At 39.2% G+C, this 25,871-nt stretch overlaps 1 protein-coding gene across 3 annotated transcripts; it reads left to right on the top strand.

Annotated features, from left to right (window-relative positions):
- Positions 1 to 1,002: 1,002 nt before the first annotated feature.
- porb (P450 (cytochrome) oxidoreductase b) lies at positions 1,003 to 25,178 on the top strand. Of its 3 annotated transcripts, none has more exons than XM_061681668.1 (16): positions 1,003 to 1,106; positions 7,490 to 7,671; positions 15,522 to 15,570; positions 16,678 to 16,806; positions 17,029 to 17,181; positions 18,391 to 18,515; positions 18,692 to 18,781; positions 18,989 to 19,087; positions 20,818 to 20,934; positions 21,049 to 21,167; positions 21,475 to 21,656; positions 22,235 to 22,384; positions 22,455 to 22,722; positions 22,997 to 23,142; positions 23,266 to 23,351; positions 23,634 to 25,178. In XM_061681668.1, exons 2-16 carry the CDS (start codon positions 7,493 to 7,495, stop codon positions 23,776 to 23,778), a joined length of 2,037 nt encoding a protein of 678 aa, XP_061537652.1. In that variant the 5' UTR covers positions 1,003 to 1,106; positions 7,490 to 7,492; the 3' UTR covers positions 23,779 to 25,178. The 3 variants fall into 3 exon arrangements, with proteins under 3 accessions (XP_061537652.1, XP_061537653.1, XP_061537654.1); XM_061681669.1 differs by lacking the exon at positions 1,003 to 1,106 and adding an exon at positions 1,174 to 1,374; XM_061681670.1 differs by lacking the exons at positions 1,003 to 1,106; positions 7,490 to 7,671 and adding an exon at positions 12,470 to 12,942.
- Positions 25,179 to 25,871: the final 693 nt, after the last annotated feature.

Raw genomic sequence — 25,871 nt, 5'->3', positions numbered from 1 at the left:
TAGTCTTGGGTCTTGTCACGGCATCGGCTTGTCTCGGTCTTGGTGTTGACTTGGTCTCAACTCCCGAAAGTCTAGTTCTCGTCTTGGTCTCTGTGAGTTCTGGTCTCGGGAAAGTGTTTGTCTCGGATGGTGTGGTCTTAAACAAACAATAATAATGGCAAATGTGTTGTCTTGTGCCAGCCTAAAAAAAATTAAAAATAAATAAATCACCCACTTCTGGAGTTCAAAAATTCAATGTCTAATCTGGAAAAAATCAACAACAACAAAACAGGTACAATGTGTACTTCTCTTATTTAAAAATGTTTTTATTACTCAGTTCACAACCTTACCAAAGCGATGGGGACACGTTTTGATAGCATAAAGGTCGAGCAACAGTATTTGTATGGAACAGTATTTTTCTTCTTCTTCTTAGTACAAGCACTAAATTAAAATGATAATAATAATAACCTACATGTACATGAGCTGAATCAGTACCTCAACTTAAAATATGGAGAATGATTTTCTAATGCATGACACAGGATTATTTCATTTGTCATGGGGAGGCTTCTTCACCTCTGCAGATTTTTGGTGTGCAGATTAGGGGATGATCTGTTAGATTTTGCTTTACCGGGCTATTCTTCAGATGTGTTGAGAATATAAACAAAGATAACATTTGGGGAGGACAACTTTGAAGAGTCAAGTACCTTAGTTTTTGTTAGAGATACAGAGCGCGTTGGGTTGTGTAGATTACATAACCATGACCCCTGCTCTGGAATATCTCAGCAGTTATTTATCACGGTAGGTTACAATAGTATAATGACATTAGGTAATGTTTTTCTAGGGATGGTTTACTTGGAAACACGTGTTGGCCTTTAGGTGTTCGGATTGTAAAGAAGACGTTTGATGCCATACAAAGTCACATGTATAAAACATTACGGTCGAAGTACAAAGTGCAAAAAAAAGAAAATAAAATAAAGCAGTGGAGACGTAGCAGGTTTAATGGAATTGACTTTGACTCGCCAACGTGGCCACCCCCGCCGTATGAACCGAGGTGGTATCGTCCCATATGGCGTAAAGTTTTCTTCCGCATTGCGAGCATTGTGAAGGCGAGTTTGAAACGCGACAAGGTAAGCATGACCATACGCATTTATTGAATGCGAGCGTAAATGTTCACTTTGAGCTGATAGATGTAATGCCCAATTACGCAATGCGAGGGTTTTCGCTACCTTTTTGTGTGCCATGAAATATCTTATATCCGTCTTATTCCACGTATTAGCTCACAGTAATATATCACAAAACTAGCGTTTGTACGATGTGTTTATTCGGTATGTTGTCCAAAGTCATGTCCTGCTAGCCATTCGACGAAATTGTGTTCATCTGTGCCCCAATGTAAAGGTGAGTAAGTGGTTGAGCGTCCATTATTTTAACCTTTTGTCAACACGTTCAATATTGCTCATATGTTTGTATTTGCTCTTAGTGAAGCAGTGACTTGTGTGGACGTACTCGGTTGAACACACCAGTGGCAATAGGCTTTTAAAAGGCTCTTTTCATTGGACTTCTTAATTAGCAACAAACCCAAGATTCACATGTTGGTGAATCAATCCCTTGTTGGCTGGTTTTTATGCCTCAATCTGGTACTGGGGTCGTGGTTCAGTTTGGGCTGATGTGACTGATGATATCCTTGTGATTACAGTCATTAATTCTCAATCACAAAAGTTAGTTTCCAACATGAAATCGTTTCAGGAATGTTTTACTTTTTACCGAGGAGATTAGCTCTTCTGTTGGCAGTAGTATGCAAATTGATGAGTGTCATCAATTATTTGGGAGGCATGTACAGTGGGTTTACTGGTTGCATTCAAAGGAAAATTGGATCCTATACTTTTCATTGTTTCAATGAAGTAAGTCAGCGTATGTAACATCAGTCACGTACTGGATACAATTATAACTAGTGTAAATTTTACTAGTTCTTTGTCCATGTCTCCCTGGGCTTGGTAGGAATTGTAAACACTTCAGAGCAGAAAGAGATAATTTTTTATGGTAGTTTGTAACATTGAATTGGAATGTCATGTGAGCAGTCTCCCCCCCCCCCCCCCCCCCCCCCCCCAAAACGAGTTAAAAAGGCACTTTTACAGTTCGTGTGTAAACACCCCTGTTCAAAAAGCAGGCTGTTGTGATAAATCAATAACAATTCAAGTTTACTCTTCCCTAACATTTGTTTCTTTTTTCATCTGCATTTCATTCTCTTTTCACTCACATTGTTCATTTTATCCTAAAAGAAGATAAATCACGGCATCAACCTGGTATTTTAACCCTTTCTTGCACCTTTTCCAGGACTGACAGTCCTGTTGATAATCATGAATGGAGATTCATACTATGTCCTACACATTAACACTATTATCATGTGAGTACTATGCCGCATAGAAGGTCATGTGTGAGGTTTTCATCAGTTTGTTGAGTGCACACTGCGGAAATACATTTTGAAGAAGAATTTTTGCGAGGGAGGAACAAAGGGATTTAGCTCTGGTTGAAGAAAGCAGGTTAAATTATTCTGAGTCATGTCGCTATGGCAACTTGTACCTGGGACCTTGAGATAGGAAATCAAAACATAAAACAGGCTACACACCAAAACTTTACCACATATTCAAATGTTCTTGGACTAAGCAATTTAGCACCGAACCGAGAGTATTGATTGAGGATATCTTGAACTGCTGGTCTTTGTAGGCAAAAGAGGTTGGTTATAATACTTGTACCCTTTGGCTGTAATGCAATATGAAGTAACCCAGACAAAAAAAAGCCATAAAAAAACAAACAATTTGTAAATAAACAAATGTGACACTACAACTAATGTATAATGCCAAAAGAGTACATAGATGTGGTTTTGTGGTTGATCACCTGGTGCCAACAGACTCTTAATGATTTCAATCATTCACCGTAAGTAGACACAATCCTTGTTTGAATAAGTTGATAACCGAGAGAACACTTAGGAGTGTGCTTGTACATGAATGTACGCTTGCTATGTTATGTCACGTCGCATCTGTTGAGAAAACAATAATAACAATATAGAGCTTGTTAGTACACGCACCCGCACTGACAAGACCATCTTATTTTTGGGAACCCAGGCTACAGTGGACATCATAACCAGTCTTAATGAAGTTTATTCTTTTTTGTCAAACCAGTTAAAATCACTGGAAGGGGGGGAAAAAACAACAGAATACAACTTTTTTTGTCCCTTAGTCCCCTGTGCTGTTTTAGTCGCAGTATTATTGTATTTTATTGGGTATTATTTATTTATTTATTAAATCTCACTAGTGAAATTGTGCTACTGTTGTCCCAACAGTCTCCAGTGGAACCTTCAAGTTCCAACACCTTTCGTTCTGGGACCACGCTGGTCAGCCTGATTTGTTTTCATATTTAAAAAAGAAAAATATTCACACTAAAAACAATTGATAATCCATGACTTTGCGGTGTATATTCTGTTTGTCTTATATTAACTTTTCCTTTGCCATTTAGTGAGATAGAGACACATGTAGAAGAATGGAACTTATTGTGATGTAGCGTTGCGACATCACAATAAGTTCCATTTCCAGTTCGATTGTCATCTTCTCACTTTTTCTTTTTGCCATCACTGCTACCTTTCTGGCCGACCGTTGGAAATAAGTTTTTCTGCATTTTGAAATGTAAATCGCCGGTGAGTAGCATTGCACTGTTGCAAATATAATGGCTAATTTATAAATCCCGTCTTTTTACATGACGTTTCACTCAAAAAATGTCATTTCCCGGTATGACGCAAGGGTGAATCGCTCGGTGTGCGGGTGTGAGTCGCTGAATGTAATTTGTTTGGTTTGCACATTTAAGAATGAATGTAGCGCCGTGAATGCTAACTTGAGTCTAGCTGATGTAAATGGTCTATGTGCACAAGCCGCATGAAGCACTTAGGATATCGCAAGTGATTGGCAACCTAGTATCCTGTTAGCGTCCTGCTTCGGTCACAGAACGGGAAAATAGACAAACACAAGTGCTTCAACAGCCAGGAAAAATGAATAAGTGTATTGTGAGGGATACGTTTTGGTTATAGAAAAGCCACTTTGCACTGGATCGAGTCACTATAATAGCGAGATCCGCACGCAACGACATGGTGGTCCTAATAAAATAATTCATGTATTCATTGCCTCGCAGAGTAAACCTCCCAGTGTGAGCCTGGAGGGAAAAAAAAAAAAAAAAAGATTTTTATTCCAAACGGAGCACAAACAACACCATGTATTGTTGTGTTCTATGTAGTCCATTGCAGGGCACATTGCTCATTGAACTCAGAATGCAGGTCATGGCCCCTGCTCCGCTCCCCACGGCTTGGGCAGCTCGTTGCTTCATCAGTTGCTTGCCTCCCGCTTGGCGCAAGTCTGTTAATAAACGGAGGAAAATAAACTACAAGATTGCCTGAGCAGCATGAGGGAAATAATATAAATTAGAAGTGCAACGATTAATTGATTATCAAATTCAACCCCAATTCCAATGAAGTTGTGTTAAACATAAATAAGACCGTATGTGTTAAACATAAATAAAAACACAATACAATTATTTGCAAATCATGTTCGACCTATATTTTATTGAATACACTACAAAGAGAAGATATTTAATGTTCAAACTGATAATGTTTAATAAAATAATAATTAACTTAGAATTTTATGGCTGCAACATGTTCTAAAAAAAAAAGCTGGGACAGGGTCATGTTTACCACTGTGTTGCATCAGCTTTTCTTTTAACAACATTCAATAAACGTTTGGGAACTGAGGACACTTATTGTTGAAGCTTTGTAGGTGGAATTCTTTCCCATTCTTGCTTGATGTACAACTTCAGCTGTTCAGTCCGGGGTCCCGGTTGTCGTATTTTTACGCTTCATAATGCGCCACACATTTTCAATGGGAGACAGGTCCGGACTCCAGGCAGGCCAGTCTAGTACCCGCACTCTTTTACTACGAAGCCACACAGTTGTAACAGGTGCAGAATGTGGTTTGGCATTGTCTTGCAGAAATAAGCAGGGGTGTCCATGAAAAAGACGTTGCTTGGATGGCAGCATATGTTTTTCCAAAACCTGTATGTACCTTTCACCATTAATGGTGCATTCACAGATGTGTAAGGTACCCATGCCATTGGCACTAACACAGCCCCATACCATCACAGATGCTTGCTTTTGAACTTTGCGTCCATAGTAGTCCGGATGTTTCTTTTCCTCTGGCCCGGAGGACACGACGTCCACAATTTCCCAAAATAATTTGAAATGTGGACTTGTCGGTCCACAGAACACTTTTCCACTTTGCACCAGAGAAGCCGGCGGCGGTTCTGGCTGTTGTTGATAAATGGCTTTTGCTTTGCATTGTAGAGTTTCAAGTTGCACTTACGGATGTTGCGCCGAACTGTATTTACTGACATTGGTTTTCTTAAGTGTTCCTGAGCCCATGTGGTGATATCCTTTACACATTGATGTCTTTTTTTGTTGCAGTGATTTCTCCAGATTCTCTGACCCTCTTGATGATATTAGGGACCGTAGATGATGAAATCCCTAAATTCCTCGCAATTGTACATTGAGGATCATTGTCCTTAAACTGTTCGACTATTTTCTAACGCACTTGTTCACAAAGAGGTGAACCTCGCCCCATCTTTGCTTGCGAATGACTGAGCAATTCAGGGAAACTCCTTTTATACCCAATCATGGCACCCACCTGTTCTCAATTAGCCTGTTCACCTGTGGGATATTCCAAACAGGTGTTTGATGAGCATTCTTCAACTTTCTCAGTCTTTTTTGTTCTAAGTTAATGATTATTTGCTAAAAAAAATAAAGTTTCAGTTTGAACATTAAATATATTGTCTTTGTAGTGTATTCAATTAAATCTAGGTTGAACATGATTTGCAAATCATTGTATTCTGTTTGTATTTAACGCAACATCCCAACTTCATTGGAATTTGGGTTGTAAATCGACTATCGAATAATAGACATTGTTTAACTTAAAACTTTCCAAATCCTCGTAATTTCAGCCTGTCTACAGTAAACATGATTAATATTGATTATAATAAAGCAGTAGCTAAATATGAATATTATATTTATTAAAATAATAAAGCAGACTGATTATTTTTGTGTTTCATCAAAATAAGACATATTTTACTTTAGAAAACAGTTATTGACATTCTATTTTCTGACGCATTCCAGACCAAAGCATTAACTAAATCGTAATCAATTTATGCATATGTCTGTACATTTTCAGCACTGTCAATTTTGAAATAATGTCGTGATTTTTAATTAAAGGATGGATAGGCAAATTAAGAGGATTCTGAAATTATTTATTTTTTTATCCGATGAATCAAAAAATATTTAAATAAACGTTAGTTGCAGCCCTAATATGAATAGAGGATTTTTATCACACAAATGAGTATTTTATATCACACTATATCCTGTTATCATACGGCTCTACTGAGGACAGTCTCCGCGTATATCTGGATTATACTGTTCCCAGGAGCAGCACAATGAATCAGTCATGATTTACGAGCTGTTTAATTATTTTACGTTCTGTTTAATTATTAAACACTAATAATTATATAAGTATTAGTGTTTTTTATGATTTGCAATATTGTAGAGTGCTAATGTCCTTATTAAAAACGCATTACAAAAATGTGGAACAGATTTATGGCATTCTCATTTCAACGAGGATAGAGAAGTGTTTTGAGTAACGAGTGCGGTCACGGAACAAATTAATCTCGTATGTTAAGGCACCACTGTAGGTGTGAATGTGAACGGTTTATCTACATGCCCTGCACAGCTGGGATAGGGTCAACCTCTCATGGGTAACCGTTCAAGCGAGCCTGGTCTTTTCTAGTGTGCAAGCCTGTACTGTACCGTGTGATTGCGTATATAGCTGGGAACAGTCTTACAGAAACATCACAAAAACTCATTTGCATATGTTCACCCATGGACTTGAAACATGAGCTTAGAGCACAGTCCTTTTGCACTCTGTGTATAAAAGGGGAAAAAAAGAGATGCTGTTCTTGAAGCTGGACTAGGGATTCTTGTTGATTTCCAGCCAATTGTCCAATAATGCCTGCACAAAAGCAGCCATTGTATAGAGAAAGTAAGAGCATTGGCCACATCTGTTAGTCATCATATTTCCGCATGTAGTTTAACTGGTTCTGTGCCACTGTCCTCCTTCATTCACTTAGACCATTTCCCTCTTGAAACTGCAGCCCCATTTCCCAACTCATCAAACCTATTGGGTATTAATTCAGGTATACTCAAATGGAAGTAAAAATAACTAACTTTAATTTATAACACTTGTAGTAATGATTTGTCCTAAATAAGATGTATATCACAAAAAAACGTATATACACTATATACAATAGAACAGAATATTTTGCTCATTCCAAAATGAAATGATATATTATTGACTCTTAGTTTGTAAAGAATTCCGATAATCAGAATTACTTTATTTGAGATTGTTCAGAACGTTTTTCTTTCTTTGTCTAGAGGATGCCAGACATGGACCCTGAGAGCGCCACCCACACAGAGCCCATGGCTGACAAGAACGAGCCTCTTTTCAGCAACCTTGACCTCTTCCTCTTCTCCCTGATCGTTGGCCTTGTCATCTATTGGTTCATGTCCCGCAAGAAACCTGAACCCATCCCTGAATTTAAGAAGCTTGAAACAATGTGAGTCTCCTTCACCTTTTCATTTTTAAACATTTTGAGAGCAATATCATTAAGTACTTGGGCAAAAAAACCTTTTCAAACGAACAGCCTATACACTTTTGGTAATGATTCATAACTGTGATGATGATCTGCTTATGTTGTTAAAAATGTCATCCAAAAAGCCGTAATTGGTACAGTATGTGCATGGTTGGTTGATTATTGAACTGGTTATACAAACAGTACACATTGAAGTCTAGCAATACTACCACAATTGCTCTAATAGGTGAAATAAGAAAAATCATCTTTGCAAATCTGCAAATTTCTACATTGTGGGACTAATAAAGTTTTTTTAAATTAATCTAATATAATTTATAGTCTTTACATGAACACATGCATATACATGAAATTTGTCCCCTGCATTTGTTAATACATTTCAGAATTGAGCACATCAAACACACACTGGATCAGGGGCTGACTTAAGCACCCACACCTCAAAAACTCAAAACTTTACCAAGAATTTTCAAACCTAATCTCAAAATGAATCACCAAAAAAGTAAATTGTTTGTAGACAATTTTGAATTGTTTCGAGCTAATATTTTCCCTGCAAACCAAATGCGGAAGCTGAGAACCCATCAACACGGACGAGCCAGGATGCTGAATTTGTTCAAAAGTGTTGGCAACTCAACAAACTTGCATGCCCACTTAAATCAAAACTATCCGACCTATAGACCCTTCTGAAAAATTTTAATACCATGGAAAAGTTTATTTATTTCCATAATTCCATTAAAAAAGCTACATTTTCATAGATTACAGATTCAGGGCCCACAATTTAAACAATTTCAAGTATTTCTTTGTTTATTTTTACCTAATTTGGGCTTCCAGCTCATAAAACCCACAAAATCAGGAATTCAAAAATTTCGAGTTTTTTGTAGACAAAAAAATAGAGAAATTAGGGTCACATTAAAGCAATCAAAATATGGTACTTTCAAAACTATATGTTAATCTTCATTAATTGGCTGGGAATCCCTTTGCTTTAATCACTGCCTAGGATGCGCCGGCATTGCGCCAATCAGCCTGTGGCATTGCCTGGGAGTTATGGAAGCCCAGATTTCCTTGATGCTTGCTGTCAGTTCTTCTTTGTTTTGGGGCCTGGTGACCCTCATTTTCCTCTTGATTAATTCCCCATTGATTCTCAATGGGGTTTAGATCCGGCGAGTTGTCTGGCCAGTCAAGCACTGTGATGGCATGGCATCAAACTAGGTTTTGGTGCTTCTGGCACTATCAGAATCAGAATCATCTTTATTTGCCAAGTATGTCCAAAACACACAAGGAATTTGTCTCCGGTAGTTGGAGCCGCTCTAGTACAACAGACAGTCAATTTACAGAACACTTTGGGGACATAAAGACATTGACAAAAAACAATTGTGCAAAAAGATGCAGAGTCCTCTAGCACTTAGAGCAGTTCGAACGACTAATATTGCAATAGTCCGGTGCAATGACCATTGTGCAAAGGGCGCTGAGACTTCAAGGAGTGTATCCGGTTTAAAGTGACGAGTTGTGCGATCATCTGGGACAATGTTGGTTGTGCAAATGTTACAGATACTCCTCAATCAGTGTGCAAATGGAGCAGATGCTACTCTGGCATGAGTGGCCAGAATATGCAAATAGTGCAGCATGGCGAGACAACTACAGTGAGTGCACGAGTAATACGTAATTATGCAGCAGAACCTGGCCCCTATGGGCAGGGGCCAGGTTCTGCTGGAATATGAAATCTACCTCTCCAAACAGATCCTCAGCAGAAGAAATCATGAAGTCCTCAAAAACATTCTGGTAGACTGTTGCGGTGACCTTGGATTTAAGAAGACAGAGTTTACCAAAACCTGCACTAGACATTACACCCCAAATCATGACTGACTGTGGATATTTCACACTGGACAGCTTGGGTCCTGTTCTTCACCAGTGTTCCTCCAAACCCTTGGGCCTTGAGTCCCGAATGAAAGGCACACTTTACTTGCATAGGAAAAGAGGACCTTTGACAACAGTCCAGTCTTCCTCCTCCTTGGCCCAGTTGAGACACTTTCTACGTTGGCTCAGGCTCAGAAGCGACTTGACCCGAGGAACCCGACAGTTGTAACCCATCTCCCGGATGCGTCTGAATGTGGTAGTTTTTGAAGCTGTGACTCCCGCCTCATTACACTCTTTCTGGATCTCTGCTAAATTCTTGAATCTTCTCTGTTTGATAATCCGCTGAAGCCCACGGTCATCTCTTTTGCTGGTGCATCTTCTCCTGCCACATTTTGTCCTTCCACTAGACTTTCCATTGATATGCTTGGACATAGCACTCCGTGAACAGCCACCCTCCTTAGCTATGAACTTTTATGGCTTACCCACATATATATATATATTTATATATATATATTATATTATATAATAATTTCTCGTGTATAATACATACCCATGTATAATATGCACCCCCAAAGTTGACCTCAAAATTCCAGAACACCCTTCTACCCATGTATAGTGCATTTTTACAATGCATGATTTTGCTTCTAACCATATGATCAAAACATTAAGTATTATCTGTATTTTGTCAGTTTTTTTACAAAGAATTATTCTGAAGTTAAGCACTTTATTTGAAGATTTAATCATTTTTTTGTGTATTTAGTGGCTCTTATTTTGAAATTCACAGCCCCACCTTTATTTAGTGAATTAGAAAACACAGTTGTACTCATGTTTGATTACCCAGGCAGTATTTGTAAGATGGGTACAATTCTTTCCAGAAAACGTGAAGGACCAGGCAAAACACATTTAGTTTTAATGGGATTCAAATTAAACGGTCAAACATTTCAGAAAAGCATTATCATTAAACAAAACATAACCATAAATACATTAATGATGGTTGTTGTTCATTCATCAGTCATATTTTAATAAATAAAAAATAAATGAATAAATTAAATATTCCGCAAATTCTGCCAGGGTATGTAAACTTATGAGCATAACTGTACATATATGCAGTCATACATACCCCCTCTCAAATTGGAATGAAAGTGTAGGCTACACCATTTTTATAACTACTAGGTGGTGGTGGCATTTTGGAATGAAAGTGTACAGTTTTTTTTATAACCACGAGATGGCGGCATACATTTATAAAATGTGAAAGTTTTTTTTCAATTTGCCCCTATACCTATGTATAATGCGCACTATTGATGTTTAACAATTTTTTGGGGGGGGGAAATGCACATTATACTAGAGAAATTACGGTAAATCCTCACATCAGATCGCATTAATTTCACCAAACACCCTCCTCTTACAGAGAAAAGACAGCAGCAAATCACCAGTTCGCTGCAGTCTTTTCACCGAACACACGTTCCAGCGGGCAATGTCTGGATCCTTTCTGATGTGGTGAAGGCTATTGATGCAGCACGGAGAGTTCTAAGCCATCTAAGAAGACTCTACAGTACTGTAAGAAGAACATATCGATGAAGTCATCGACAAAGCGACGTTGACTTGACTTACATCACATTTGTGTTGACTTAAAAAAAAAAATACAAAATAAAAATAAAAAAAGTCTGTCGTCCTGTAACCCGGAGAGGAGTCTAGTGCATTGACAAATGTGTAAAGAGGATTATCCTGTGTGCCTGGTAGTTCCTTCGCATTATAACCAAATGTATTTGGTTATAACATTCTATTCCTATCTTATTCTTGTTGTCTACGTATTGTAACCATATTGTATACTGAGCAGCCTGCACTAAGACGTGTACCATTTTGGTTGCAGTATTACAGCTATGTCCCTATAAGTTCCATCTCCATGGCGGTCGTCACACTTTTCTTTGGCCATCACCAGTATACTTCTGAAGAAAAAACACCAAAACAAAGCACAATTGTGGAGTTAATCCTTTTAGATGTTCACTAAACTGAAGTCTTATCAAAATGGATGCATTTTCACTTCATTTTTGGTCATTATTAGCTGACCCTGAAATGCTTTTTCCCCCCTTGTCAAATCTTTCGCTTGGTTGTTCCTTCCCCAAGTCACAGCAGTCGAGGGTTGGAGGCTTGGTTTGTTTCCACTGAACTCTAATGGAACTGACGACATTTGTAGACCCTCCCCAACCACAACACAAATTATTTAACCACCCAAAACTATGCTCTCTGACTGGTTGAGGGTTTGTAAGCTCTTGACTTTGTGCGTGAGTTCTGGTCACCAGAAGAATGACTGACCACCAGGAAGCATTTTATTACTTTACTCTATCTGTGGAGGGGCGGGGATACAGGAAAGGAGCGTAAAATGACACGAGCGAAGAGATGGTGTGCTCTCCCATTTAAAAGTGCAGTGATTACCCAACTGTTTTGAAGGAGGTGTAGTCTCCATGTATTTCCTGTGCTTTTGTTTTTGGCCCTAAACTCATGAGAAGGTTACGAGCAAAGCGTTGTTTTTGTGGCGTCTCCAAAAGGTGGAAGTTGAGGCAAAAGACAAGCAACCCTTTCTTCACCCTGAGTTACTCACACCCCCCCCACCCCCCCACCCCCAATCTTTCTCCTCTCCCCTGCTTTTGCTTTTGTGTATGTGCGTTAGATGAGCTCCTATTCCATTGGGTCTTGTCACAAATGGAATCCTTTTATGATAAATGAGGTTGCCATAGCAATGGCATTCCCCTCTCTCCTCCAGTGATGTGGGGGCGGGGGACAAAAACATACCATTGAGCGCTTTCACCCTCTTTAGTGGTCCACAGAGGAGTGGCTTTGGTTAGTTGACTAGCCAAATCCTTAGAATGAGTCTTGTAGACTTTTTCGTGCCTAACACCTTTCAGGCCAGAGAGGAAAAGGGGGAGGACGTGGGGGGAAGGCTTTTCAGCCCGAGAGTGGTTCAGTGTGTGCTGGTGTGAGTCAAAATTGTGGGTCTGCAGCTCTGCTACATTTTATGGGAAAGTCAGTTTCCCACCATTGTGTCCAGACACTGACAGGGCTTCAATGTGCGTGTGTGTGAGTGAGTATGGAAAACAGACTGGATTCAGGGAGCAGCACAGGAAGAGGCTGAATTCAGATAACGCTGGAGCCTCTTGAGGTGAAAGCAGACCACCCTTTGCAAAGCTTTTGAGTGTCTTTCTGGACTGGGGTTGTTTTCTTTTGCTTGCGGCTGTGGAGTGTTGACATCCTGCTATTGAGACGGAGCGTGGCGGTTCACGGCGTGGCGTTGCCTAGCCAGCGGTGATAGTGGCTGTGCTCAGCTACAGGGCTACATGCCATGGGCTGTGTTTTCTCCCTGCCAGAAGACAGGAGAGATGCTGCCGAGAGGTCTGTAACCTGCTTGCTTTCCTCCCTATCAAAGATGCACATTAACTCTGACCAAGTAAAACTGATGCTTAGTTTCGGGCTCATGGCAGACCTTGAGGTGTGTTTTAATGAAGGTTTGTGAAGTGAATTGCTAATGTGTTGACGTTTTTAAAAGCGACCCACTGTTTCCAGAAAGTTGTATGAGATAATAATTGTGTTTTTGTAAACCCCTAATTGCAATGTTCAGTCGACACCAGTAATGAGTCACTGAGAAGGGAAAGAGAAAAAAAAAACTTTCTTATACAAGCCTGACACTGTCAAACTGCATGGGTAAATGAACTAGTTTTTACTTAAAAAAACAACAACAATAAACTAGCTCTGCATGGTTGCTTGAAAGTGCATAGTTATTCACTGGATAATTAACTTTACACCATCATATAAGTTTCATGTGTGGGTACCTGTGTAACTGAAACCCAAAAATTTGTTTTGTTTTTTTGGGGGGGGGGGGGGGGCATTTCCATTTCATTTTGTGACAGAGACACGCAAGAATGTCAAGGGAGCGAGAGGAGGGCTTGGAAGCATAATATTGTAGATGGCTGCTGTGCAAAAACCTTGCTTTCGATACAATAAGTTTGTTGCATTTGATGCAAACATTTGCAAGACCAACTTCCATTAGATCTGACAGGAATGGTTGAGGTTGAGGGCAAACGTCTGCTTTTAGATTTCCATCTGGAGTTATCTTCGCTATAAAGTACAAGTGTTAACCACATGAGCCTGTTTTATGGCGTGTTTGGCATCAGATTCTCATGCCTGAATTCTAGTTGGTTTCTTAAGTTTAAAGTAGTCTGGCTAAGCTGTGTTGCACAGATAAAGGAGCATTGTATGATAGCTTTACATATCCTACTGACAGGAAAATAAGAAACCAACTAGAATTCATGCTACATACAGTAGCATGTTTAGATACTCATTAGTTTAATCTATTCAATGTTGTGGCAGTCTACCTCGGCAATTACATAATTGATATGAAAAAAAGTAAGGGAAAAGGAGTATCAAAAGAGGAGGAAGAGGAGTGGCACAAACAACGTACACATTTTTTGTAGTATCACAATCCCAAGGGAGACTATTAGCTCAGGAAAGCACATGAATGATGTGAATGAAAGAGGAGAGCATGACCTACGTGGCCATTGAGAGCCAGTTTAACAGGGTGAGGACCTTTCTGCTCAAAGATTGTTTTTGGCACAGACTTCATTAAGCCATTTTTTGGGTGAGGCTGAATTACATAAAATAAGTTACTGTAGGAATGTACTGTGAAAGGATTACTATGGTACCTCTGGCGCTGGTCAAACTTCTATGTGGGTGTCTTGCAATACAATATTTGCCATTGAAATCAATTATAGTTTCAATAATTGGTTCCAGAGCCTAAACTGTTGTCATCAAAAAAATGTTTATTTGGTGCACAATGTTTTAGGCAACATCAAATGTCAGACGTATAAGCAGACGGTGGAAAGAATATGTTTGTTATAAACAATTCAACACTCTTCACTTTAATAACAAATGTGGAGGGCTAATAAACATGGTCACAGTCAGCAACTAGCATGAGAAGCAGATGTAGTGGTCTTGATCTTTCAGTGCTCTTTCTTGTCAAACATTTCAAATGGCCAGCATCAGTCCTGGGAGCCCTTTGCTTACCAAAGCAAATCAGGATGTAACAAGCTACCAAAATATGAGCAACAGCGTTTAACATTACTCCGTCATCTATCATGACACTGACACTAACGCTGGACAAAAATCCATGGGCACCACCTTTGTCTTTTTATCTTAGGATGTGAATCATGATAACTTCCTGTTGAAATCTTCTCTTTTTCCTTATAGCTGTTCTTCTTTCAAAAGAAGTGTTGCATCAGTGCAAAACAGTGGAATACACAGCCTAGGTGTACTGAGGTCCACTGACTGTGCACATGAAATGTCACGTATGATGACTAGTTTTTCAATTTAAAAAATTGTTTCAACTTTGAGAGAGATATTTCAACAAAATTGTGGTCATACTTGATATTGTACGTGCGTAATTTGGGGTGCTCAAACCTAGGTACTACTTTTCAGTAGGGTAGTTTGAGTAAAATAACAGCACAGTTTTAAGTTTATCAGTTCGGTGTCCAAGATTAGAAAAGCAAGTCAGAATACCGGTAATTAAGAAATAACAAACCTGTGTGTCAGGAGCTACTTCAGTCTGCATATATTTATTCACGACAGTTTTAGTCCTGTCTTCTCACACAATTTTCCTCAATGATTGTTGTTGTTTTTGCAGTTATTCAATAGACAGTTTCCCGTTAATCGTTATAGTAGCAACATTAACTGGTTGTGATCTCTTTCAGTGTATGTACTGTGTGCTTGTAACGGTAAATGGTCACTGAAGTTGCAGTTTCAGAGAGCGCTTTGTTTTCTGGATAAAGTAACGTTTTATCATTTTAATTCCAATTTGCAGAACAGACTACAGCTTTTCCCTCAGGCCCTTGATGTTTAGTAAAGCGGCCCTGCTCTTTTTTTCCTGCAATAATACGTTCATTTTCCATACCATAACAAGTTAAACATGTCTTCCTCAGAGCACCCACAACAAGAGAAACGAGTTTCATCGAGAAAATGAAGAAAACAGTAAGTCTTGTCATTTCCAACAATGTCACCATGTACACCGTGGATTACTAAAATTGTTGGTAACAATGCAGGAATGTATTGGAGGGGAGGTAGCTCAGTCCATGAGGACCTGTTCTTAGGATTGGTCATAGTTTCAAGAAAATACTAATAGTGTAATGAAGTTGGACAGGTGGTGGATGAGATGCCAGTCCGCTTCCAAACCGTGAGCTAGCTATGAGAAAACATCCACTGTCTTTCGATTGCAACTAGGTAAACCTGTATAATCTGAGATCTGGATACAAGCGCTGTGTCAAAAAAAAGCCTTTACAAAGTTAATAAAGCTCAAGTTAAGCTGCTAAGAAAAAAAAAACTGTCTTAGCAATGTTGAACCAAAAATTAGTTTATTGATCTGGTTGTAGTCTGCAGGGGTCTGGAACTGCACTGAGGTCTTTCACCTATTTTGATTACCTTTTCAGCTTTATATGAAAAAACACAATCAAAATAAACATATACTCATTCACTGCCACTCCTCCATGTTAACATGGAAATTTGACTTCAACAGCCGTCAATGGCAGTGAAGGAGTTTTAACCTAAAACCTGCGGCAGTGTGAATCAAAGCCAAGAATTAGCTTTGTAAAGGGTGATTGTGTTTTCCCCCCATCCAGTCAGTGTGCATCGCCGTGTGGTTAGATGTATCATAAATGTGGTTTCGGTGTTTGCGTCTTTGTTTCCTTAGTGCATCCCACATGTATTCACTCTTAAAACACCTGTCAATATGTGATCATAAGTCTCAGAACACATGTAAACTTCAGCACTGAACGGGTCTTATGATGGGCACATAGTTAATTTTTTGGATTTAGATGAGAGAATGTGGATAATGATTAAAAATAGTTTGGGTTCAATCATGTCATCAATCAAATCATGTGGGTTTACAAAAAATAATTCAGATACAGTGACGATAGTGGAAAATACTTTGGCCCAGTTCTATTTCAGCGTGGCTCTGTTGGTCTGTCTGTGTTGTGAATTCTCATAGCAACGTTGTTTCACTAGTTTTCTTTTCAGTTTCTCTAAACTTTTTTTTTCATATATCTATCTATCTATATATTCTCCCCCCCCCCCCCCCCCCAGGGAAAGAACATCATTGTGTTCTATGGCTCCCAGACCGGCACAGCAGAGGAGTTTGCCAACAGACTGTCCAAAGATGCTCAGCGCTATGGCATGAAAGGAATGGCTGCTGACCCAGAAGAATATGACATGGTAACTTAAAACAGTATACAATATACATGCAGAGTTTCTTCCTTCCATTTTTCTTTTTTAATACTGCATGCATTTCATCAGATTCTGCAGGGGAAATCTCACATTTGTTGCAAATGCACACAAATGATAAATTCAGTCAAGTTTTTTATTTTTTATATTATAATATTTAGAAATTCTATACTTTTGTTACTCACTCCTCTCTATCTCTGTCATGTTCTTCAGGGTGAACTGTCTCGTTTGTCTGAGATCAAAAACTCGCTAGCCATATTCTGTATGGCCACCTATGGAGAAGGAGACCCGACAGATAATGCCCAGGATTTCTATGATTGGTTGCAGGAAAATGATGATGAAGACCTCTCTGGACTCAACTTCACGGTGAGGGTTATGATAGAGCAGTTTCATTCCTTCCAGTCTGATCTAGCAAGCCAGTTTCTTTTTAATGGTTGATGTCCTCTGAAGTTTTGGTTTATGGTCATTTGCCATAGTAAACATTTGCCGTCAAAGCGTTTATTCAGTCGTTTCCAACTATGAAGCTGCTGATTGTTGCTACCATTGTTTCTCTCTGTCTGTAGAGTTGCGCTAGTTTGTGAAGAATTCAAACAATTTCCTACTGACAATTATTTTAATCCCATTGGGAGGGATACATTGAATGTATTGCCACGCCACCAATTTTAGAGTGTTTTGACATTTGTCCTGTTTATAGCAGTCCATGAGATTTCATTGGGCATACTTGCAGTTTCCTTCTTCATTTTTATGAGGTCATTCCTTCTTTTTGGCTTTCAAGTTGAACATCAGTGAGAGTTATGCATTTCAGCCACTACAGTATTTATAAATTGAACTAAATCCGAGACGGAAAACTTTGATATCGAGGGATCATAAATGTTTTATCCATATCAACACCCCCTAATGGCGCCTAACGCCTTTGGGGACTTATGCCCTTTTAAAAAAGAAAAAGAAAAATACATCATACAGCCATTTTCTGAGCCGCTTATCCTCACAAGGGTCAGTTGCACTTAAATTATTCAATATTCATTTAAAAAGTTATACACTTTGAATCGTTTGTCAATTAACCAACAGAACAAGAACCGTTTAAATGGGTCAACACTACTATTTTCTTTTTCGAGTGTCCATCTATTGAAAGTCTGCGCATTGTATATACATGTCTATATATATATATATATATATATATATATATATATATATATATATATATATATGTATGTATGTATGTATTGTATATATATTGTGTATATATATATACATACACACACATATATACCAGCATTCATACATTTGTACGCATTTCCTATCCATGTGCATAATGGTTCTTTTCATTAAATTACTTGAAAGAACAGACACAAATTTCCACTTTGAGTAAGACACTTTTTTCAGAGCAAAACTGTTACATACAGTACTGTATCTTGAAAAAAATTTTAGACCTAGGTACTGTAATGCCATTCCAAGAGAGCAATTTCAGTAACACATCGTGCACTTCAGGTGAACTGTCAACTGTTCTAAATATGAGTAGCTTGCTCCATTGACACCACATGTTCCCCATTTCTCATCTGAATTCTTTGCCTGCAGGTATTTTCTTTGGGCAACAAGACATATGAGCATTACAACGCAATGGGGAAATACGTTGACAAAAGGTTGGAGGAACTTGGGGCCAAGCGCATCTTTGACCTCGGTTTAGGAGATGATGATTGCAAGTAAGTGAGGAAAAAACTATACCATTTCTAATGGGTTGGATGCCAGGAATAACATAATGTATGTGTCATCATTTTAAAGTGACCTGAATAATTTGTGACTGTTAAAGATTCACTTGTTGAATGATTAAGGGTTCTGTTCAGCAGCTCAACTAACATGCCTTTGTTTTTCCTCTTAGTTTGGAAGAGGACTTTGTCTCATGGCGAGAGCAGTTTTGGCCTGCTGTTTGTGAGCACTTTGGAGTGGAAGCCTTAGGAGATGACTCAAGGTGCATGTGTAGTCTGTAGTCAATATTTTATATTGTTCCTGTTGTTTTGACTAGACTGTCACAGGTAAAGTATACCTTATCTTATGACATAATGACACACAAGCTATTTTTCTTTCCTGTGTGGATGATGCGTTTTGTAAAATATGAAGTGTAATTTAAGTTCATGTACCGGTAAAGGCTAACTTAAAGTACTGTTTGATCACATAGCATACGGCAGTATGAGCTGAAGGAGCACACTGACATCAACATGAATAAAGTGTTCACAGGAGAGATTGGCCGTCTGAAGAGTTTTGAGGTCCAGAAGCCGTAAGTACTGTGGCAGAGGAATCTGTGTGCAGCAAAGTTTACTGTAGGTCATTAAAACCTTGTTGCCTCCTAGTGGACATTCGTAAAGAAAATCCATTAAGCTACAACCCCAATTCCAATGAAGTTGGCACGTTGTGTTAAACATAAATAAAAACAGAATACAATGATTTGCAAATCACATTAGGCCTATATTTAATTGAATTCCCTACAAAGACAAGATATTTAATGTTCAAACTGATAAACTTTGTTTTTAGCAAATAATCATTAACTTAGAATTTTATGGCTGCAACACGTTCCAAAAAAGCTGGGACAGGTGGCAAAAAGGAGGAATGCTCATCAAACACCTGTTTGGAACATCCCACAGGTGAACAGGCTAATTGGGAACAGGTGGGTGCCATGATTGGGTATAAAAGGAGTTTCCCTGAATTGCTCAGTCATTCACAAGCAAAGATGGGGCGAGGTTCACCTCTTTGTGCACAAGTGCGTTAGAAAATAGTCGAACAGTTTAAGGACAATGTTCCTCAATGTACAATTGCGAGGAATTTAGGGATTTCATCATCTACCGTCCATAATATCATCAAAAGGTTCAGAGAATCTGGAGAAACCACTGCATGTAAAACCAACAACCAACCAAGGCCAAAAACCAACATTGAATGCCCGTGACCTTCGATCCCTCAGGCGGCACTGCATCAAAAACTGAAATCAATGTGTAAAGGATCTTACCACATGGGCTCAGGAACACTTCAGAAAACCAGTGTCAGTAAATACAGTTCGGCGCTACCTCCGTAACTGGAAACTCTACTCTGCAAAGCAGCATCTGTGATGGTATGGGGCTGTGTTAGTGCTAATGGCATGGGTAACTTACACATCTGTGAAGGCACCATTAATGCTGAAAGTGCATACAGGTTTTGGAGAAACATACGCTGCCATCCAAGCAACATCTTTTTCATGGACGCCCCTGCTTATTTCACCAAGACCATGCCAAACCACGTTCTGCACGTGTTACGGCGTGGCTTCGTAGTAAAAGAGTGCGGATACTAGACTGGCCTGCCTGCAGTCCAGACCTGTCTCCCATTGAAAATGTGGCGCATTATAAAGCGTAAAATACGACAACCGGGACCCCGGACTGTTGAACAGCTGAAGTTGTAAATCAAGCAAGAATGGGAAAGAATTCCACCTACAAAGCTTCATCAATAAGTGTCCTCAGTTCCCAAACGTTTATTGAATGTTGTTAAAAGAAAAGCTGATGCAACACAGTGGTAAACATGACCCTGTCCCAGCTTTTTTTTTTAAGAACGTGTTGCAGCCATAAAATTCTAAGTTAATGATTATTTGCTAAAAACAATGAAGTTTATCAATTCGAACATTAAATGTCTTTGTAGTGTATTCAATTAAATATAGGTCGAACATGATTTGCAAATCATTATATTCTGTTTTTATTTATGTTGAACACAACGACCCAACTTCATTGGAATTGGGGTTGTAGATTGCAACACTACTTTTATTTTTGTACTCTGAAATGTATTATATATGAAATTTATGATATAAAATTCTGCGTTGGTATAATCTGAACATTTGGCATTTAAAATATGATGCATGTTGAGTGTAAAAAAAAAAAAAAAGAGACCCATAATTTCACAATTTTACCACAGAATATTTTAAATATTCCTTATGATTACAGTATTGTTAAATCGCGGTTTTATGCTAAGGTGTTCTACTCTTATTTGCAGGCCATATGATTCTAAAAATCCCTTTTTGGCCCCAGTCACTGTCAATCGTAAACTCAATAAAGGTGGTGAGAGGCATCTGATGCACCTTGAATTGGACATTTCAGGCTCCAAGATCAGGTGAGAGTTTTGGGCTTCATGGGTTTGCGCCTTAATGAAAGCCGATAAAGCTCAGTACTTGTCATCTTTCTAACATATGGCCAAAGTCTAACTTGTGATATTCTGTAATTGCAGATACGAGTCAGGAGACCATGTGGCTGTTTTTCCTACAAACGATGCAGTGTTGGTGAATAAGTTGGGACAAGTCCTTGGTGTGGACCTTGATGTGGTTATGTCTCTGAACAACCTTGATGGTATGGCATTGAAAGCACAAAGTGCTTTGACTTAACAGGCTCCTCACTCTAATCCATCATGAAATTTCCCCCCTGATATCTGCACTTGCACAATTGCTCACTTATAATTACTGCAACTAGGTTTTGAATTCATTCTACTATAATAATTAATACTGATTTGCGCAATGATGGATTAATATCTGATTTATGATGATGGCTGTAAATACAAGATAATGGAGCAAAGCAGCATTTACACCTTTTATAATACAATGAAATTATATCGATGTAACTAATCTATACATATAAAATCATGTTGTTTTTTTTCCAGAGGAGTCCAATAAAAAGCACCCGTTCCCCTGCCCAACAACATACCGGACAGCTCTGACTCACTACCTCGACATCACACAGTCTCCTCGCACCAATGTCCTCTATGAACTGGCCCAGTATGCGTCAGACCCCAAAGAACAGGAGAATATGCGCAAGATGGCCTCCTCCTCCCCTCAGGGCAAAGTCAGTAGGGTTATTTTTTTTTTAAAGAAAGTTGGTCAAAATTCATGTGGATACATTCAAATGTTCAGCAATAATGGTTGTAGATTGAACACAATTAATTTATAGTCGGCCCGCAGTGTTTATCGCTCATAGTTGAAAATGTAATCTTTCACCTTGACATTAATGTGTAGCCTCACACATTTACAATCACAGAAAAATACTGAGAGAGTGAATATTTACGCAATGGACTGTATGTATTCATCGTTGTAGTTGAGAAATTGGAGCATGCTCAGGACTTGGACATCTAGATAACCTGCTTCAGTTGTCCTTAGTTTGTTGGTCCTTACTTGCTTTGTAGGTAAGGCTTTTTCTCATAAGCCTCCATGCTATATCTGCTCTCATTTGGTGATGATTAAAAATTCCATGAAAGTCAGATCCAGCACCTGGGTGCGTTTTAAAATGCTGTCTGTGCAGACTGAATCCAGTAAGAGAACCGTATTTTATTTTGGAATGACCTTCAGAGTCGACACAAACTAGCCTCGTTGGTCTCTCTTTATAGTTCTAAATGAAAATGTTTTGTGTTTTCTGTTTGTCTTCAGGCACTCTACCAGAGCTGGGTGTTGGAACCCTGTAGAAACATTCTTGCCATTCTGGAGGACATGCCCTCTTTAAGGCCCCCCATTGACCACCTGTGTGAGCTGCTGCCTCGTCTCCAGGCTCGCTATTACTCCATAGCCTCCTCCTCTAAAGTATGTCACACTTTTGCTAACGAATTGAATGCAGCAGCAATTTACATGTCGTATCTTCTTTGTTCCACAGGTTCACCCAAACAGCATCCACATCTGTGCCGTGGTGGTGGAATACAAGACCAAGACGAACCGTATCAACAAGGGAGTGGCCACCAACTGGCTGAAGAACAAGCTGGTCACTGACAATGGTCACAAATCTACTGTTCCCATGTATATCCGCAAGTCTCAGTTCCGCCTACCCTTCAAGGCCAGCGTCCCGGTAATCATGATTGGTCCAGGGACAGGAATCGCTCCCTTCATGGGCTTCATCCAGGAGAGGGGCTGGCTCAAAGAGCAAGGTATATCTGCAGAGGTCATGTTGCCTTGTTTGTCTAAACTTTCTCAAAATCAGGTCTCCACAAGGTTAAAATGACAAAAGGAGATTTCTGAGTACTTGGAACAGTTTGTCCTACCTAAACACACAGCAATACACAGATGGTAACATAGTATAGTCTGCCTCTCTAACCAGCCAAAGGACATTTTTTGGGCATTTATGTAAAAAAAGTGTCAAATAATCGGCAAGTGTGAAGAAATAGCACACACTGATGTTTTGTTTCTGCTGTCCGTGTGCAGGCAAGGAAGTTGGAGAGACGGTGTTGTTCTATGGCTGCAGACATAAAAATGAAGATTATCTCTACCAGGAGGAGCTAGAGGAGGCGGAGAAGAATGAAGTCCTAACAAGGCTTAATGTAGCCTTCTCCCGAGACCAGGAGCAAAAGGTACAATCTGAGACTCTCATGACTCGCTAGTATAAAGTTTTCCTCAAAGCCTATAAAATACCACCTGACTCTCATAAAATTCCAGTCTGAAGTTTTTCTTATTTGCTGTTTTCTACGTGCAAGGTTTATGTGCAACACCTCTTGAAGAAAAATAAGGAGGACATCTGGAAGCTCATTCACTCAGTAAATGCCCATATCTACATTTGTGGGTATGCATTTATTCATTGTTCATTTATGGTCTGAATAGTTGACAGATTTTGTTGTTGTTGTATTTAAAAACATATGGAAAAGAAAACTTATATTTATGTTAAGGTACAGGGCAGTGGAAACAATTTATTTGGAGTACGTGTACCCTCTTAGTGGTGAAAATAGTCGCATTCACTAGTCGCTTACACCGCTATTTCCCTGTTGATGGACGCATGGAAACATGTCAAAGTGAAAACCCATGAATACAAAACAACAAGTCTAACCATGTGTGTTTTACTTTTTAGGGATGCAAGGAACATGGCAAAGGATGTGCAGGTGGCCTTCTATGAGATAGCAGAGGAGCTTGAAGGCATGACACGCACCCAGGCCACAGACTACATCAAGAAACTGATGACCAAGGGACGCTACTCACAAGACGTGTGGAGTTAAAACCCTCAAACCCGGCCTTAATCTCACTTCTCAAGTGGTTGTTTTTAATTTTTGGCATCTGTTTTTTTAGATCTTATTTTATTTGGACTCAATATGAAAATATTTAACACACTTTCATTTTCATCGTGGTTCATGAAGCTAAAGGTGGAAGCCCTACCTCTGCAGGTTATTGAGTAAACCCATTGCACAGCTTTATTCTCCTATTCATCTGTGTAATATTGTGTAACTGGCTCACCAGCACTTGTTCTTCAGCCTCCTAAAGCACTGTGCGGGTCCCCTTTGCTGTTGACGATAATACAACCAAACATCCATCCATCAATCCATTTTCTGCACCGCTTATCCTCACGAGGTTCGCGGGCGTCCTAGACCCTATCCCAGCTATCTTTGGACAAGAGGCGGGATACACCATGAACTGGTCACTAGCCAATCGAAGGGCACGTAGATAAATGACCATTCCCACGCACTCACACCTACGGGTAATTCAGTCTTCAATTCACCTACTGTGCATGTTTTTGGGATGTGGGAGGGACCCGGAGTACCCGGAGAAAAACCCACGCAGACAAGGGGAGAACATGCAAACTCCACAAGGAAAACTGCATTTTAACCCGGGTCCTCTGAACTTTGAGGCAGATGTGCTAACCAGTCGCCCACCTTGTCACCACAACCAAACATGTTTGAAAATACAAAGATTTTGAGGGAAATATTTTAATTAACTGGCATCAATAGTACAACATAATGTTCAGCTTTGTGTTTTGACAAGGGACTTTTACTGCTTCGCTTAGTCAGTAATTAACTTGAGATGCAGGTATGTGATGCAAAGGGGATTCTTTAATGTATTTTGTTTTTATACAAGCATGCAGTTGAGAAAAAAAAATACGAAAATGTACAGGTACAATGTTAATACGTGTTAAAAATCTGACCTGTAACAATGTCTGGCCTCGTAGATGTTTTTTAATGCATTTGACTGACGAATATTATGAAGCGGTTTGTCCAGTGCTAGTAACACTGAAACACAGCTGGCTGTACATTTTGATGGAACTGATGTATATATTGTCCAGTCACTTATATACAACAATGAGGAGGAGGAGGAGGAAACATTTCTCTCTACCTGGTGTGTGTGTGTGTGTGTTTTCCCTACAATTTATGTGAAGCCTGGATTTGAAGAGAACAAATGTTGACATTCTGCCAGCCACCTAGAGTGCAGCCTGTGCCTTTTAAACACTGCCTTACATATTGGTAAACATTTCTTTCCTATTTTTTATTTCCATTCTGAATGTTTCATGTACTTTACCCTGAAACTCTTTACTGCCTACTGTCCTTGTTGCCCAGTCTTTATGCTAAAATTGTTTGATCACAAGGCCTGCCTTTTTTATATATAAATTAATAAAAATTTAATAATTTGTCAGCTTGATTTCTTCATTGCAGAAACAGTTGCATTAGAGTTGGTCATTGAAGCCAAACACAATATATAGTAATATTATATATAAAATATAGATGATCAGTTTTGGTCTTTTCAGCATTCAGAGCAACCTTGCTATAGCTCCTGAGCAGCAGAAACTACATAGTTTACATAAAGCAGTGGTTCTCAAACTGGGATCACTGGGTCTTCGAGCTGTAGGTTGGGGGTTCACAAAATAATTTGTGACAAATTGTATCGTATCATTTTGGTTATTAAGGATATACTTGCATACGGAGGCCGACGCACCAATTAAACAAACATAGAACCAATTACTTCTCCCTGCCTTAGCTTCGGAAGCATTAAAAGCTCTGATTTGATTGTGATGTATCATATAAATCTGACATCCCTGCTTGGGTACAGCTCTCAGGCTTTTTTCTTATGTAGAGTTGTACAGATGAGGCAAGGCGACATTGGTAAAATATTTGTGGCCTTGCAGCACATACTTCAGGTCAAAAGTTTCCAACATGAAGCTAAATCACCGATTTTGCAATGATAAATTTGGACCATGTCTTCGGCTGACTGTGATTGCCTTCCACCGGGCCTCTTGTCAAACGGAAAACAATGTGAAAGTGATTCTGCTCATTTTGCTGTTAGTGAGAATTTAAGTTGTTAGTCGCTCTTGTGGGAAAAAAAT

This window comes from Phycodurus eques, chromosome 7 (genome assembly GCF_024500275.1).
Source record: "Phycodurus eques isolate BA_2022a chromosome 7, UOR_Pequ_1.1, whole genome shotgun sequence".
Classification (NCBI taxonomy): Eukaryota; Metazoa; Chordata; class Actinopteri; order Syngnathiformes; family Syngnathidae; genus Phycodurus; species Phycodurus eques.
Note: the sequence above shows the minus strand (reverse complement) of the source record. Positions and strands in the feature narration are given on the sequence as shown.

Excerpts from the sequence above, each read along its gene's own strand:
- porb (XM_061681668.1), top strand. The coding sequence starts at position 7,493 with ATGCCAGACATGGACCCTGAGAGCGCCACCCACACAGAGCCCATGGCT. Across the intron at positions 16,807-17,028 it reads ACCCAGAAGAATATGACATG|GGTGAACTGTCTCGTTTGTC; the intron begins GTAACTTAAAAC and ends CATGTTCTTCAG. Across the intron at positions 23,352-23,633 it reads GCCCATATCTACATTTGTGG|GGATGCAAGGAACATGGCAA; the intron begins GTATGCATTTAT and ends TTTACTTTTTAG.